The sequence below is a fragment of the Phoxinus phoxinus genome, assembly GCF_949152265.1.
Source record: "Phoxinus phoxinus genome assembly, chromosome: 8".
In the NCBI taxonomy this organism is placed as follows: Eukaryota; Metazoa; Chordata; class Actinopteri; order Cypriniformes; family Leuciscidae; genus Phoxinus; species Phoxinus phoxinus.
Window position 1 is genome coordinate 16,007,131 of NC_136883.1, and position 16,728 is coordinate 16,023,858.

At 39.8% G+C, this 16,728-nt stretch overlaps 1 protein-coding gene across 1 annotated transcript in view; it reads left to right on the top strand.

The window, feature by feature from the left end:
- The window catches only part of LOC307003452 (neprilysin-like), a 51,881-nt gene extending 36,045 nt beyond the window's left edge, over positions 1-15,836 (top strand). Inside the window, exons 10-19 of the mRNA XM_079621854.1 lie at positions 4,141-4,239; positions 4,461-4,538; positions 7,687-7,790; positions 7,955-8,013; positions 8,123-8,242; positions 8,331-8,464; positions 8,965-9,030; positions 9,553-9,648; positions 13,213-13,289; positions 13,405-15,836. Of these exons, the coding sequence (XP_079477980.1) occupies positions 4,141-4,239; positions 4,461-4,538; positions 7,687-7,790; positions 7,955-8,013; positions 8,123-8,242; positions 8,331-8,464; positions 8,965-9,030; positions 9,553-9,648; positions 13,213-13,289; positions 13,405-13,504 (933 nt within the window). The 3' untranslated portion in view covers positions 13,505-15,836. The remainder of the gene's footprint in view (positions 1-4,140; positions 4,240-4,460; positions 4,539-7,686; positions 7,791-7,954; positions 8,014-8,122; positions 8,243-8,330; positions 8,465-8,964; positions 9,031-9,552; positions 9,649-13,212; positions 13,290-13,404) is intronic.
- The last annotated feature ends 892 nt before the right edge of the window (positions 15,837-16,728 follow it).

Genomic DNA, 16,728 nt, shown 5'->3' on the forward strand with positions numbered 1-16,728 from the left:
AAATGACCACCAGCAGGCCTCATTGTGTAGTAGAGATTACTAGCCTGGCACAGCCATCCCCACTACTATATCCACACTACTATATCAACACTTGATTCATGGTACATATTTGTTTATCTTTACTAGTGGTTTGCAAAAGTTGTAATCGAGTCTTCACACTTTGTTTTATTTAAAGTTATTCTTCACAAATAATCGTTGGTCCACTGTTCTTTGAAAACTCTGCACTCTCTTTTAGGGGTGGAACGGTACACAGAAGTCACGGTTCGGTTCATACCTCGGTTCAGACATCACGGTTGGTTACAATAAAGGGAAAAGCAAAACAAAAAATGCAGAAGGCTTGTGCATGTCTCAGGCTGGACCACCAAAAGAAAAATAAACGTCTTAAGCCTTGTACTTTTTTTAAAATAAGTTTTATTAATAAAGTAAAGGCATAGAACCAGTTTATTTGTAGTGCACTCACTGACAATAGTTTTATATAATTAGTTCATTAATTCAATTAATAAAAATACCTTGATATGTTTGGTAATTGTACCTGAATTAATTGAAAATTAATCTGCTACATTTCAGATTAATATATTTGTTTTCCTTAAAAATGTAATTAACAGTAACTTAAACACTTTGCAGTTTGAATGATGTCCTGCATAAACTAAATGACGGAGTATGTTTTTATGTTTCCACTGTTCGATCGTGGCCGCGCCACACACACACACACACACACACACACACACACACACACACACACACACACACACACACACACACACACAAATATAAGTAAACACTTTACGACTTTTCGATCGCGCCCACACCTCTCTCTCAACATATTCCAGCATTGCAATCTTTACACCGCAGCCTGCTTCAGAGCTTCAGAGCTAAGGCGGAGCTACAGATTAGGTGTCCCTAAGAATCCGCGTATCTAACAGTAGCTAGTTCCGCATTACATTAATTAAATTGCACGCAAGTTTTATTTATTTTATACCGTGTATTCTCAGTGTAAATGTATGCACCAAACTGTGACGCCCGTACCATGACGACTTTTGGGGATTGCCTCATAGGGCCGGTTCAAGTAGTGGGGGGCAGAGGGGCTGGGGGGCCAGTCAAAGGGGGGTGGCGGGCCTGAGTCGGCCCGCGGGCCTTAGTTTGGTGACCCCTGCCTTGTATTATGAGTTGTTCCATCTTCTTCATTCCGGGTGCCGGTATAGAACTCCCCTTAGTAAAACAAATCGATTTAAAAATTAATTTGTCCCCTCAGCTGTAAAGTTTTTAAACTCAAGGTAAATGTATTTATTGGGTACCTTTTTTCCCCGAGTTCTATGTGTTTGTGAAATTGTTTTAGGTGTTTTATGTGTATGCTTGTTTGCTGCAACCAAATTGCCTTTGGGAAATGAATAAAGATGAACTGAACTGAATGCAGGCAGATCAATATTATTGTTGAATATTAAGTCACAAAAAAGGGGCAAACTAGCTACAGGTTTTAGAAAAACTAAAAATCATACATTGTCTGCAACATAAACAGTCATTTATTAATATTTCATTGTCCTCTCTTGTTTTTTCACGTGTTAATAATTTCTTTGTATGACAGCCTGGCTAAAAATTATGTCTGTACATACAATTTGGAGTGTTTCATTGTGTTATCACAAATAAACAATTGACTCCAGGCACAACTACAATACGCTTACAAAATCTTTAACACATTTTTAATACTATTTGAAAGGGTGAATCTGACAATTTTCCTTCAGTGTCTTAAATGATTGGTGTCATGCTGCTGTGATCTCACCATTGCAGGCTCACTATTGGCTGATTCAGAGGTTGAGGGCGGCCATTTTGGGTTGACATCATTGTAGTCCTTAGTTTGCAGCACTTAAGTCCCACTTCAGTCAGCACTTAAGAATCAGTCTTATAATTTACTGAAAGTTGCTTTTAGGTGCTTTATAAAAGTCTCATACTCTTAGAAAAGTCCTACTCTTTACTAAGTATTTTTTGACACTTAAGACAAAGCATAAGACTATTCATAAGAGCATTTCTGAAAAGTTTTATACATACGGGCCCAGATATTATATTAAATCGTGTGAAACTGGGCATAATAGGTCACCTTTAAATTAATCATTTGATACAATGCACATTATGTACATACATGTTTTACATTATACTTACTGTATATTATTATTATTATTACTACTCCATGCAATTACATCTGTAAATAATTTCTGTAAATACAGCTTTAATTATACTGTTGACATTTCCCTTCCCTTATATCTCAGCCTTAAACCTACTCATACCACTAAACCTGTCCCAAACCTTACCTGTATCCCACCTCAGTAGCAGCAAGTGTTTTTTACAATACAACATCAACACAATAAGTACATTGTACTTATTTTTTTATGTCACCACATACAGTAGTAGTTAAAGGCACTTAATATAAAGTGTTACCAAATGTCTAAAGCGGACCATCAAAATAGTGTAACCGATTATTTCCTCTTTAGCCTCGTCCACGTTTTCATTTGAAAACTCATCTTTTTCTCTCTGTTTTGGCCTTTGACCTTTGGCTTCACTGAGATGGCGTTTTTAGCAACGAAAACAAAGCTTTTTGAAAACACTCTTCAAAGTGGATACATTTAAAAACGGCATTTTCGTGTTGTAGTGTGCACTGTGAAAACGGAGGTATTTGGAAACGATGACGTAAGTTTTGTCATGTGATGCATATTGACCCCATAGATATTCATGTTTATACTGGTATTGTGTCTGTATGTGCATTTTACTTTCACACAGTTGCTAAATTATGTTACTTTGCACAGTCTCCATATCACAGTCCTGCAAAGATGACAAAAAATTAACTTGCATTTCTTGTCCTGCGGCAAAACAATGCGTTTTAGACCAAACATATAATGGTGAGACATTTTGCTAAATAAAATGATCCTGTCAGAAGAATTGCGTGATAACTTTATGCTTGTATCATCCCGGTGAGCTTTTATGAGGGTCTACACAGGCGCTGTAAGGTGTATTTAGCATTTTCCAACATTTCAGTGTGGATGAGAAACTTTTGGAAAACGCTAGTGTGGGCCGAGACCATTTTGAAACAAAAACTTAATGTAGACATAGCCTAAGGGATGTTGTATGATGTCTTATTTGTAAATGTAACAATCTCATGTGTACAATCATTTCATGTACAGGATGTGCTGTGTAATTTGATGAATATCAGCTTGCTTGATGACGTTTGTGTTTTTGGCACATCAGCAGCATTTGGTTTTATGACCGTACTCTTCTGCATAAGCACATGCATAACAGCAAGCATTAGTATGTGGACTTGTGGGTGTGTGTGCCTGATCAAGGGACCGCTACACTCCCACAAATCACTCTTTACATCCATGTTGTGCCAGTGGTTTTGAGGTCACCAGGATAACGTTACAGATACACACATGAAGTATATGCCAATAATTAGCCTGATACAGCACTGTCTATCTGTCCAGGAGTCTATCTAGAAGTAATGGGAACAGCATTCAGTCAGTGGTCAGTGGTCTCTTAGTCTGCCAGTTTTATAAATGAGAGAACGAGATGTCTTGTAAGTTCAAGTTAAAATAAATCCATCATGTAGAGTGTGAAAATTGGTTACAGATAGCTGATTCGTTTTCCATTTCTTGTATTATTGTCAAACATATACAGAATAGATGGACCGTTTTGCTGTTTACGCACAGGTCATTGGCTTTAAATAGGTGATAAAGAAAACTCAACTTTTTTTGAGAAATGTTAGGATACATTTGCTTTCCTCCTCACAGATTAGATTTTCCACTAAACTCCACTCCACAACACTCATTGTGGATCTTGGCCTGCATACTAGCTACCTGTCAGAACCACACGAAAGCTTGGATTTTCTTTGAATTGAAAAGCCTACAAAAAGTGGTTTAACCTGCTATTTATTATTGTATAATAGATATCTTGTTGCTCCTTTCTACTAGACTTACTAAATAGTACCTGTTGATCCTTGGGACGTACAAATGCAATGCAGTATAAATTGCCCACATTTATTACTTCTATCTTAAAATCGTATGAGCACAACCTACTAAACAATACCCAACCAAAGTGTTTATGGAATTTCTGTGGAGAAATGGTGTCTCATTATGTCCTTCTCTGTGATTTTCTCAGATGGATGAGATGATCACTAACATCAGAGAGGTATTTGTGAGCAATTTGTATGATCTAGCCTGGATGGATGGTGAAACTAAGAAATCTGCAGAGGAGAAGGTGAGGCTTATTTTCAGTTTAAGCTTAATGATACTATATAATCACTGCTGATCAATAAACAACAAAGACTTGAAATTATACTAAGACATGGCAAAAGGTAACTTTGAAAGCTCGTTCCATAGAAAATTTGGTCTTTAAAGAAATAAAAAGATTAGCCCAGATCCATTAAATGTATTAGCTACTTTAAAAAAAGGCTGCTTCTTTACTCTTCCTTACTGCAGGCCCGAGCAATCAGAGAAAGAATTGGTTTCTCAGAAAATATCATGAACAACACATACCTGGACCAGGAGTACCAAGATGTGAGTGGCTACAAGATAAAGAGTAGACTAAAGGCGGGAATACACTGTCAAGTCACCTTTATTTATATAGCGCTTTTTACAATACAGATTGTTTCAAAGCAACTTTACAGAGATAACAGGAAAATAATGCAACAAAGCATTATGTTTCCATAATAAAATAGCGTCCACAGTCCAGCTTAAGTTAGTTCAGTGGTTTTATTTTGTTGTAAAAACACACAAAAAAACAAACAAAGATAAGTTATTAGTTTAGTTAATTTATATATATAGCTCTGGAGAAAACTGTGATGTCATCGTCCAGCTCAGTTCAGTTTTTTATAATGGTGTTAATGCAGGCAGATCAATAATATTGTTGAATCTTAAATTAAATGTCCCCAACTAAGCAAGCCCAAAGCCAATGGCGACAAATGCGAAAAAGGCGACAGTGGCAAGGAACCAAAACTCCATCAGGTGATAGAATGGAGAAAAAAAAATTGGGAGAAACCAGGCTCAGTCAGTTCTCCTGTGGCCAACAAATGAACGAAAAGTGTATGATTATGATTCAGGCAGCATTACAGGTCAGAAGACATATTGGATTGGAACATTCAGAATATTATCCCGCTCCATCTGGTTGAATCGGAGTCATCACGCGCGTATGCAGACGAGTTTGTTGAGGATCAGAGCAGAAGGCTGTCGTGTCGATGAGGCGTCGACAGGGGGGAGTCTAGTTGACAACCTCTGCCGACACTTCATGGATGCATTGTGGTCGTGTCTAGCTGCAGGTCCACCATCTGATCTGGATATGGCCCGGGTCCGGCTGATTGTAGTTAACCTCAGAATAAACAGAAAGACTAAAATGAGGGTAGATACCATTTTTTTTATGATGTAGCGAGTACATCAGGTGTTATAGGAAGTGTTACCGGTTCCGCTGACCTAATCTATGCAGCCTAATATCTGTGCGATGTCTGTGTGATTTCAGCAAGGTTACCTACTCGCACTGAACGAGTAGATTGCATGAGATGTAAAGCCAAAGCTCAGGATTTATGTGCTCACACTATACGGTCCGAACGTCGAGCTGCTCACACTATACGTGTGAAATATGCGCAATAAACCCCCGTGCCGGGTTGCGCCAATAGAAGATATCATGTATCCATAGATATTGTCAAAACAAGCATCAGCTATCAATATCAAGATGATTTAGCATTTACAATTTATGTATTCAATTATTATTAGTATTATTGTATTATTATTATTATTATTAGGGAAGGCCTAGGCTACTTTTATTATTAAATTGATAGGCTATTATAATTAATTTGCCACGCAATAATTTCATAGCGCATCACCACAACCAATGCGCTGTATGGATAATAAAAGATTACGTACATAGAAGCTTACTCCTCCTCATTGAAAATTATCTAAAATCTAAAACAATTAGGTCAATTACAATGAATTGTAGGCATATAATTAAAATGATCTATAATATGTCTGAACACTGCAATAATTAGTCATAATGAAAATTAAAAACAGGTTTATTTCAAAAACATTGTTTAACAAATTAATAAAAGAGGCACGGTGTAAATACATCGCAGGTGGCATGGAAGACCGTATATGGTTAATCCATTTTGCAACACGAACTGGAGGTAAGCAACAGTAATTTGTAGTTAGTTTGAGCTACAGATCTTAAAGCTGCCGTCGGCAAGTCTGGCAGATTGAGTGGACTTAGACAAAATTTTGAATGTTTACAACTCTCATGCCCCTCCCCCACTACCAACGAGCGCCCGCCCATCGTCAGTGCGTGTGTACCTGATTTTCTGTGAACGCGTCCGTCTTCAGCATCGATCAACACCATAGACTCGGAGGTAGGCTGCCCTGGCTAATCTATCCATAGATAGCAATAACCGAGGAATTGGAAGCTTGTTATTAGATTTTCTCTCTGCCATCACGCTTCGTACAATCTTCAGGCGAACTTCAGGCGTGTTGTGTGCATGTGATATTGTAACGTCTGCGCGAGGGAGGGGGATCTGTGATTTGTGCACGACCTGTGATTGACAGTCAGATCTCACTGTTTAGACCCGATGATCCGGGAGCGGTGGATTTTTGCTAAACAAAATAACACGCTCCAGGTGGAGTTAGAAGCTCGGGGTTTTTTCTAAAACCACCTTATTTATGTTGTTCTGTCGGATTATAGTGTCAATTTCACTGAATTTGATAAAAAAAATGTTGCCGACGGCAGCTTTAAAGATCTCCCTCTTTTCGTTTTCTTTCTTGCTGCAGATGAAATGGTTTAACTTCTGTTTTCGCGCAGGCACAGTGAGGAAAAAAAAGTTTAGGAGCAATCGGTTTTCATCCGAAATTCATCCGACCATCCGATTGCTAGTCGGGAGAGGTTAATCGCCTCTCGTTTCCTCATGTACACTGCATGAACACTGCACGTCAAATGACGCACGACAAAGGTAAAAATCGCCTAGCCCCCAAAAGAGTCGCACGAGTCAGAATTCGGCTCAAAATTGGACGAAAATCACACAGTGTATGCCCGCCTTAACGAGTTAGATGTTCAAAAAGATTATTTTAATTTAAAGCAGGGGTGTCAAATCCTGCACCTGAAGGGCCATTGTCTTGTAGAGTTTAGTTCCAACCCCAATTAAACACCTGAACCAGCTAATTAAGGTCTTTCTAGGCATACTAGAAACTTCCTGACTGGTGGTTTGAGGCAAGTTGGAGATACACTCTGCTGGGCAGTTGGCCTCCAGGAGTAGGTTTATACAACCCATATTTAAACCATTTAAAGGAATAGTTCACTTTAAAATGAAAATTCTGTCATCATATACTCACCCTCATGTTGTTTCAAACCTGTATGAATTTCTTTCTTCTGCTGAACACAAAGGAAGATATTTAGAAGAATGTCAGTAACCAGACAGTTTCTGGGTCCCATTGACTTCCATAGAATATTTTTTTCCTACTATGGAAGTCAATGGGACCCAGAAATCTGGTTACTGACATTCTTCTAAATATCTTCCTTTATGTTCAGCAGAGGAAAGAAATTCATACAGGTTTGAAACAACTTAAGGGTGAGTATATGATGACAGAATTTTTATTTTAAAGTGAACTATTCCTTTAAGACCGTGCTGTTGTCCGCATGTTATCTGTTGTGCAAACCTTAATTTTTTATTAGTTAAGCTATAATGCAGAAGAATACTTCGAGAACATCCTGAAGAACTTGGAGTTTGGTCAGAAGAAACGCCTGAAGAAACTGAGAGTCAAAGTGAACAAAGAAGAGTAAGGCCTCTTTCCATAATGTCCCCCCAAAATAGCTCTAAAATAGCTGTCATTTTTCGAGTTTAGTAATCTTTCGAATTTTTTGAGTTTAGTAACTGCTATAAAACCCTAACGAATAAATATCTCTCATTAAATATTAAATTGATATGCATCTTTAATTCAAGATGGATAACAGGAGCTGCTGTGGTCAATGCATTCTACTCATCTAGCAGAAACCAAATAGGTACTTGTAACACTTTTACAAAATGTAGCAGTAATTGAACAAAACAAGTCAGGTATGTCTGATCAATTAATTAATTATTAATACATTGAAATTATCTGCTTTCTCTCAGTATTTCCTGCAGGTATTCTTCAACCACCATTCTTTGGTAAAGGTCAGCCATGGTCTCTGAACTATGGAGGCATCGGGATGGTCATTGGACATGAGGTCACTCATGGCTTTGATGACAATGGTATCAGACTAGAAACATATTTCCCTTAATGATTCTTCATTTAACGCTGTTGTAAGTTTAATCTCCATGCATTTCCTTTCTTGTTCAGGGCGTAATTTTGATAAAGATGGTGACCTCAAAGACTGGTGGACTCCATCTTCGACTCAGAAATTCCATGAGCTTTCCAAATGCATTGTTGACCAGTATGGAAGCTACTCTTGGGATTTAGCGAACGGACAAAATGTATTCCATCAAATGTCTTCACACTGATTCACACCAATTCACATAGTCAATAACTGTCTAATCAGACCATCATCATGTTTAAATTCCAAGTCTTTATTTTGTATATATATATATAAATTTGAGGTTATGTAGCAAGATGAGGGGGAATTATTTAAGCTGACATGACAAATAATGTAATGTCCTGTCCAACAAATATTACCAAATATTACCAAAATACGACAGTTCTATCTACCCTGCTGTGCTAAGCTGTTTACCATATGTGGTAAATAAGACTTTAAAGCCTCTATCATGGGTTATTCATAACTGTCTGTGAATTTCTGACAACAGCAATTTGGACCTTTATTGTACACAAATAGTTTTCCTGGAACTGCTGCAATTTTGCTGCAAAAAAAAGAGAATAAGCTGCAATTTTCTAGAGATGTAGAAGGACATCTAAATTACGGTTTGATTTTTCCATCCCCTTTCTTCTTTTCTCTCTCTTCTATCCTTTGTGTGAACAGCTAAATGGGAATAATACCCTTGGGGAGAACATTGCTGACAACGGGGGCATTCGCCAGTCTTATCAAGTAAGGACAGGGCATCTTGGCCTTTACTGCAGCTCTTTTGACATCCCTTTTTACTTCCAGAAGAATATATTTAGTTTAATACACTTTCTCACTTGCACAATTCAAGGTTAAAAAGGTTAATAAAAACATGATGATAGATTCTCATATGCATGATGATAGATTCTCAGTTTGTTCCGCTGTGGATGGATTTCAGTCAGACTGTGATGACAGAGGGAATCTAATAGTTTAGACTCTTAGAGAAGCCGAAGGGGGAGAAAAGGCGCATGGACTACAGTTCAGTGTATTTAATACTAGGTCTTACTGAAGCATCAAAAATGGTCTATGGTATATAAGATGCAATCACAAATCTGTCACTGATTCACAGGTCACATGTGATTCACATTATCTTCAGAAAGCATTTGACTGTGAGATGAAACTGCATTTCTGATGTTAATTATTATTTAGAAATCTGAGAGAGAAACGAGTATGTTTCCAGTAATTGCTTCCCAAGATTTATCAGTATCACTGTTATCACTTTTTCAGGCTTACCAGAACTATGTGAAAAAACATGGAAAAGAAGCTCCTCTGCCTGGAATTGATCTCAATCATGAGCAACTCTTTTTCCTTAACTTTGCACAGGTGAAACTCTTTATGTTCTTATAACCAAGAACATAAAGGAATGTTACATGTTCAGCACAAGTTAAGATCAGTTGACACCACTTTGTGACATTGTTTTGATGACCACATTTATCCCTACTTTTCCCTCCTTAAAAAATTTGGCTTACAGTGGCTACGTTTACATGCAACCAAATAATCCATTAGTAATCGGATTGACGGCTCAATTGGACTGTAATGTAAACACCTTAATCGATCCGATTGAGCTCGACTTAAATATTAAGTATGCTGTTTAAAACAAATAAATAACCAATGTAGGAGAATGGTTATTATGCGTAAACAGCGGGAAATGTTTTGGTTACTAATGTAACCCTCGTTCCCTGAAGGAGGGATCGGGAGACGTTACGTCGATGTGACGACGTAATTGGTATAAATTCAGGAAGTCCTATCAACTTCGAGTATCTACAGAACGAGTCAATAGACGTTGGTGTGCGTGAATCACGTTACCCTGCAGTGCGGGTATAAACAGGAAGCGGGCGCACCCACTCTTTGTTTTTCGCTAAGGAGCAAAGATCGTGACGGCTGTTACAGCGATAGTCAGCAACAGAGGCGACGGGACATAACGTCTCCCATTTCCACCTTCAGGGAACGAGGGTTACATTAGTAATCAAGACGTTCCCTATCAGTCGACGTGACAACGTAATTGGGATCCCTATGGAAAACGCCACGGTTGCTGCCACATCCAGCGCCAACTGACTGGGGCAGAAGGCCTGTGTAGAGGGAGTTCAATTGCTGTTCCGTTATAACCCACATAGTGGAACTCTTGGATAACACTGGGAAAGCGTGCCTTTCCAGGGGGGAGAAACGCTGCGGAAGCCACATCCTGCCCGAAGGGAGGTAACGTGGAGAATACATATATGTAATGGCCGGTTAGGGGCAGTACGACATATGGAATATTACTGAGGTGGCTCCAGCCTGAGAAGGTGGAGACTATACCGGCAGTGATTGCAGAGCGGACTCTGCCAAGAAAAAGACACGGACTCACCGCAGGGAGCTGGTCGTGGAAGAATACACATATGGGATTGCCGCAGGGATCACAACATATGGAACCCATCCTAGCACAAGTTACACAAGCATATGAGCACTAGGCCTGGGGTCGGATGCTCCGCAACGTCCGACTGCCAAAGGGGTGCGGAGGAACTCTACAGGGTTCGCCTTATTGTGGAACTCGACTGGAGCAAAATACGCACGTATCGCAGCAAGCCGACAGAAGAGCGTGAACTTCGGTGTTACCGGCTGGTTGAAGCGAGCACACAGGAAGAAACCGGCTCAACACGTAGACAATAAAACCTAGCGAACGTGTTAGGTGTCGCCCAGCCCGCAGCTCTACAGATATCTGTCGCGCCCAGTAAGAAACGACACTCCTAGTGGAGTGGGTTCTCAACCCGGGCTGGCAATTAACGCTGTGGGCTTCATGAAAGTACACATCCTTCATGTCGATCGCTGCAAACTAATCTTGGGTACGGATGCACTTGAAAATGCGTTTCTGCGTAAGTATCTTGAACGGAAACCTGTGAAGCGACCGGTTCAGGACACGCAGGTCCAGGATTGGTCGTAACCCACCGCCTTTCTTGGGTACAATGAAGTACGGGCTGTAGAAGCCGGCCTTCATATCGGCTTGGGGGGTGAAGGCTGGGGGACGCCAGGCGAACTGAATCGCATAGTACTGATAGTCTGATAGTACGGATGAGTCAGCGAGACGGGCTGGGAAGCGCAAGCTAGGCTCCCAGACACCGTGCAAGCGGGACCAACGTCGTACCAACATGTGCCAGATGGCCTCCATCTGCTTCTGGGCGGCCGTGAACTGCTGGGCAAAGCTCTCGACCGTATCGCTGAATAACCCAACCTGGGAAATCGGGGCATCCAGTAACCGATATTTATTGGTGTCCCTTATATTCGCCAGGTTGAGCTAAAGGTAGCGCTCCTGGACCACCAAGGTGGACATCACCTGACCGACGGAACGTGCAGTTTCTTTTGAGGTCAGTTGCCGCACGGAGCTTTCGGAGGAGCTCTGGGTTAGAACCACCCTCGTGCATGTCCATGAGAGCCTGGGCCTGGTGAATCTGCAGGAGCGCCATGGCATGGAGGGCGGAAGTAGCCTGTCCACAGGCTCTGTAAGCCTTCACCGTAAGACCGGATGAAAACTTACATGCCTTGGACGGGAGGCATGGATTACCCCGCCAAGAAGAAGCAGACGCTGGACACAGCTGCATCGCAACGGCACGCTCCACTGGTGGGACATCCACATACCCCTTAGCTGCTCCACCATCGAGGGTGATGAGGAGGGAGGAGCTAGTAGGACGGCTTCTGGCACTATATGGCACCGTCCTCGTCCTATTGAGCTCCTCGTGCACTTCCGGAAAGAATGGTACCGGAGCGGCGCACTGAGAACCAAGAAGGTTCGGGACGTGGTGGAGGATTCCACGCAAGCCCAACCTTCTCGGCGGCCCGGAAAAGCATAGCTGTCCATTCTGGATTGGACTTGGGCAACGCTACACTTGGGTAACGCAGCCGAATCCTCATCTCCAGAGGACTGTAGCTCCCCCTCTAAGGCTGCAACCGACATCTGGTCATCAGGTGGTGCTCCAATGGACACGACTGGTCGTCCATGAGAAGGATCAGCAGGCTCCTTTGGAGACTTCAACTGCAGCAGCATTTGTGAGGCGTGAGGGACCCACGGACATTGCCTTGGCGGGGAAGCCCTCACGGTAATCCTCAGATCACCCTGGCTTAGCGCCAAAGTAGGAGCACTAGATCGGGGCATAGGCGAGGGGACTGCACCTCCCTTGAGGTAAGCGAGTCTCGATGACAACGCTACCATAGTCATATTCCCCGCAATGGGAACATGAGCTATCACAAAAGCTGCCTCATCGTACTGAATGCCCAAACACGAGATGCTCGAAGATGATAGGGCTCCCTGAAGTGATCCCAATTACATTGTTCGACGTTACATCGACGTGAGCGACTGGTAGGGAACTGTATATTTGTGCAGTGGGCGCATGTCAAAAAAATCGATTCCGATTTGAAGTCTGTGTGACATATAAACGTGCACATCAACCCGATCACTTGTTTGGTCATGTAAACACTACATTCAGATTCATCAATTCGAATGATTTCAGTCCGATCGAAACAAAAGTTGTGCATTTAAGTATAGCCAGTGAGGGACTTACAAGTTAATGGGGCTAGTTCATAAACGTTAAATTACTCTGTTAACCACAAAGATGTGGACAAAATGTGTGATTACACAGAAATGATTAGTAAGTCATTTTTCTACAAAGTTCATTACAATTGTACAACTTCATTGCCATGATAAATTATAATGCCAACTAAAAGTTGAATGACATTTCAAATACATAACCGGTTTAGCAGAAGAATTATACATTTTTAAGCTTCACATATCTGCTTTTAATGTACATGTTTATTTTTGTTTAAAAATTATGCTAATATTGAATGTATTGAACTTCTGCATAGGACCAGTCAGATGAATGCCTCAATGAAGATTCTTGAATATTTGTATTTTCATTCAAGGTTTGGTGTGGAACACATAGACCCGAGCATGCTGTCAACTCCATCAAAACTGATGTCCACAGTCCAGGGAAGTTTAGGTACATTAACTTTCTTTCACTGACAGTGATGCATTTCTGTCTTTATACATTCAGACTGTTACAGCCATGTTAGATTGTGCTGGTAATCTCTACTTTGTCATTTCTTTTTGTGCAGAGTTCTTGGGTCATTACAGAACTTCCCAGAGTTTGCAAAAGCCTTCCAGTGCCAGAAAAATGACTACATGGTGCCTGAGAAGATTTGCCGGGTGTGGTGATTACCTGAGGAACAGAAGATGAGGGTTATATTGAGGGCCTGTGGTCCGTAGACCCTCTCACCTCTCTGCTGACTCTTAGACCACTATGGCAGATTCTGAGAAATGTTCTCAATTCTGTAAGCTATGGCCACTACGCTCAACTCCACCAGTGTACTTGAGCTATATACGGAGAGAGAGGGAGCTGTCTCAGTACACTCCTACAAGCAACAGCCAATATTTGATTACAGTTTGTGAGATCATTACTCAATCCATGGCTCTTACTGTTTAATACACTGTCAAATCTAAAGCGAAGATTATAAATAAATACTTAAAAAAAGTATCACATTGTTAAGGGCATACTATGTAAGATTGTTGGATCAAAATATCCAAAAATATCCACTAGAACAATGTTATATATTTTGTTGATTTGTGTACTTGCATTATCCCAAATATTTCTAAGATTGTTTAAATCGAGAGAAATAAGCAGTTTTAACCAAGACTGTGTCTGTGCGCCGCTTATCAATGACATCATACCCACATTACCTTCCGGGTTATTTTGTAGAAACCATAGAAACACAAAAGACGCTGTTTTATTAGACCAGTGAGCAACTGTTTGGATACATTAAATCGACAGAAACTAATAATTATAATTAAAATTTACCGCGAGTGCAACAAGTGTCTCATATAGTTTGCCACAGAGCGAACGCACAGAGTATAATTATAACAACTTTCAACACTCTCAAATGTATCTAATATGATAAAACAGCGCTGCATTACCCCATATATGCATGACCGGAAGAAGCGGAAGCGGCGTCTGCAGCATAATAAAAGCTCCACTGCTCTCGAGCTGTGTGTCTTGCTTGTCTCTCATTAGCAATCGCTCCAGCGGCCTTGTTCCACTCCAACAGCTTTTGTTTAACGTTAATAAATCTTTAATACATTACCAGTCATCCATGAATATGATTTCTGCCTGAGTCCTGTCGTATTCTCCATCAGCTGTAGAGGTGAGGACAACAACTCCCATGATTCTGCGAAATCAAGGCGTCATCAAGCTATGCCTTTGTTTTCGATAAACGACCTAGTGGCGAAAAATAACATAGTGTGCCTTTAATATTAAGTAAAACTGTGAATTGGAGATAACAGTAGCATGATGTATATACATATGTGTAGCAATACTAGTACACATCCACTGCTTATACTGCCACTGGTCAATCTGAGTATATTCAGCAAGTTAAACGATAAAATTACCCAATTATACCAAGAATATTATGTATAGTACAATGAGATTTATTGGATATTTCAGAGAATTAGAATATTGTTAAACTCTGTATTCCTTTATTTGAATAGCAAATTATCTAATTATTACACAGCACATTTGTAAATTAAAATATGTAGATTCAATTGTAATTTGTGTCAATGAATACATTTTCCATAGAAATACATTTACAGTAAATCAGACACTGAATGTTTGATCTGAAAATCCAAAACATGACAAGACGGATATAAACATTACAATGCAAAGGTGTCTGCTTACATTATTTGAATGTGATTCATGTGTGTTTGTGTTGTTTTTCTTCTTTCATTGTGCTGACCTTGACATTTGTTTTTATGAATGGGTGTGCACGTGGCAAATAATCTCTAGTCAGTCAAGCGTCATTGAATTAAAGCCTTAAAATGTGTTTAATTCTATTGTTTTCACCATCCATCAATATTTTCCTATGATGTAGAAGGCTAAATTAGTCATACTGAGACCAATCCATGCACACAGTACGTTTATGCCAAAGATTTTTTACACACACCCTTACTCCGAGCTTTTGTTTTTTAATCTAAAAATATTCTATATATCTGATATAATTGCTTCTGAAATGCTGTTCCCAACATATCCATTACATCCTCATAAGAAAATTTCTTTCATTTTTTTTAAATGTAGAAGATTATATGTGTAATATTGTTAGTGATCAAATATAGTAACTGTATTTTACATCAGCTGTACAAGATAAATTCATTTTTGTGGCCACTGGGATACTGAAGGTTTAAAAACAAGAAGCTCAGAGATGGAATTTTGTCCGAAAGTTCCTCTGTGCTGTGTAAACAAAAACATCAATATCCTAATGTTTATTATTCTTTACATTTTGGTTATTTTCTGTCCATTTGTTCCCAGATGTTTTTTCTTCAAAGTATTGTTTGACATTCTAAATCTGCACACTGCTCCCCCCTTTCTGATAAAAAACTGATCACTAAAATCCATGTAAACCACTCCACAGACAAATATACCTCAGATGCCTGTATTTAGATACTTTTTTAATAAGCATCAGAAATGTTTAGAGAAATTAATAAATTAATGTAAAAATTTATTTGTTGTGTATTTTGTTCTCTCAGGGTCTCTGTTTCTATGTTGAAAAGCATTGAATGGGGAACAAAAACAGACCTCAAAAACAGACAACCTCTCTGACATTTTCTTTGGCAGGCGAACAAACCCTGGGAGACTGTAATGCATAATATTAGCAGCCCAGTGAAAGCAACACTGTTATTTTTCCCCATGTAATGCCTTTACACTGCATTGGGTCAGATTCCGTTGGGGTATTTGCTCCCACGTGCGTCTTTGCAGTGGACACTCACAAATCTCTTGACTTTATCATATTAAATATGTCAAATATACCTTATGCTGCCACCCACCTGATTAAAAACAGATTTGTTGGCTCACTGGTGACAAGTTGCAGTGAGGGCTGAACCTTGAACTGCAGGTCTGCGGTGCCCTCTTCACTCCCTCCTGCATATCACTCTTTAAAGTGTATGATGTTTGGTTCTGACACACAATGTTATTATTATAATTTTTTTTATCATTATGACTTTCCAATTACTTCTATTGTCTTCAAAGTCAATAATTTTTTTCTATAACAATGTACTTAACCCTCACACAAATGTTTCTGCTCTCTGCTTTTAATTAAAACATTCAGTATGTTTATTAATCAGTTTTCTTCTTGGGGACCATTGGCCCGTTACGACCACGGCAGCGTCTCAATTCACCTACTTATACTACGCCCTAAAAGTACAGTATGTATTGTTTTGTGAAGAAAAAGTAAATACTTTTGAGTGTTTAGCAAAGTATCATGAGTACACAAGCTATGAAACATACTATCATGTCATACAATTGCGTCTTTAATGGTTGCTCTCTGTCCCATCCTGTCACAGTAAACTGGCCTGTCAATCATCTTGTCACAGTTAAAGGTTGTATCAGCGATGTC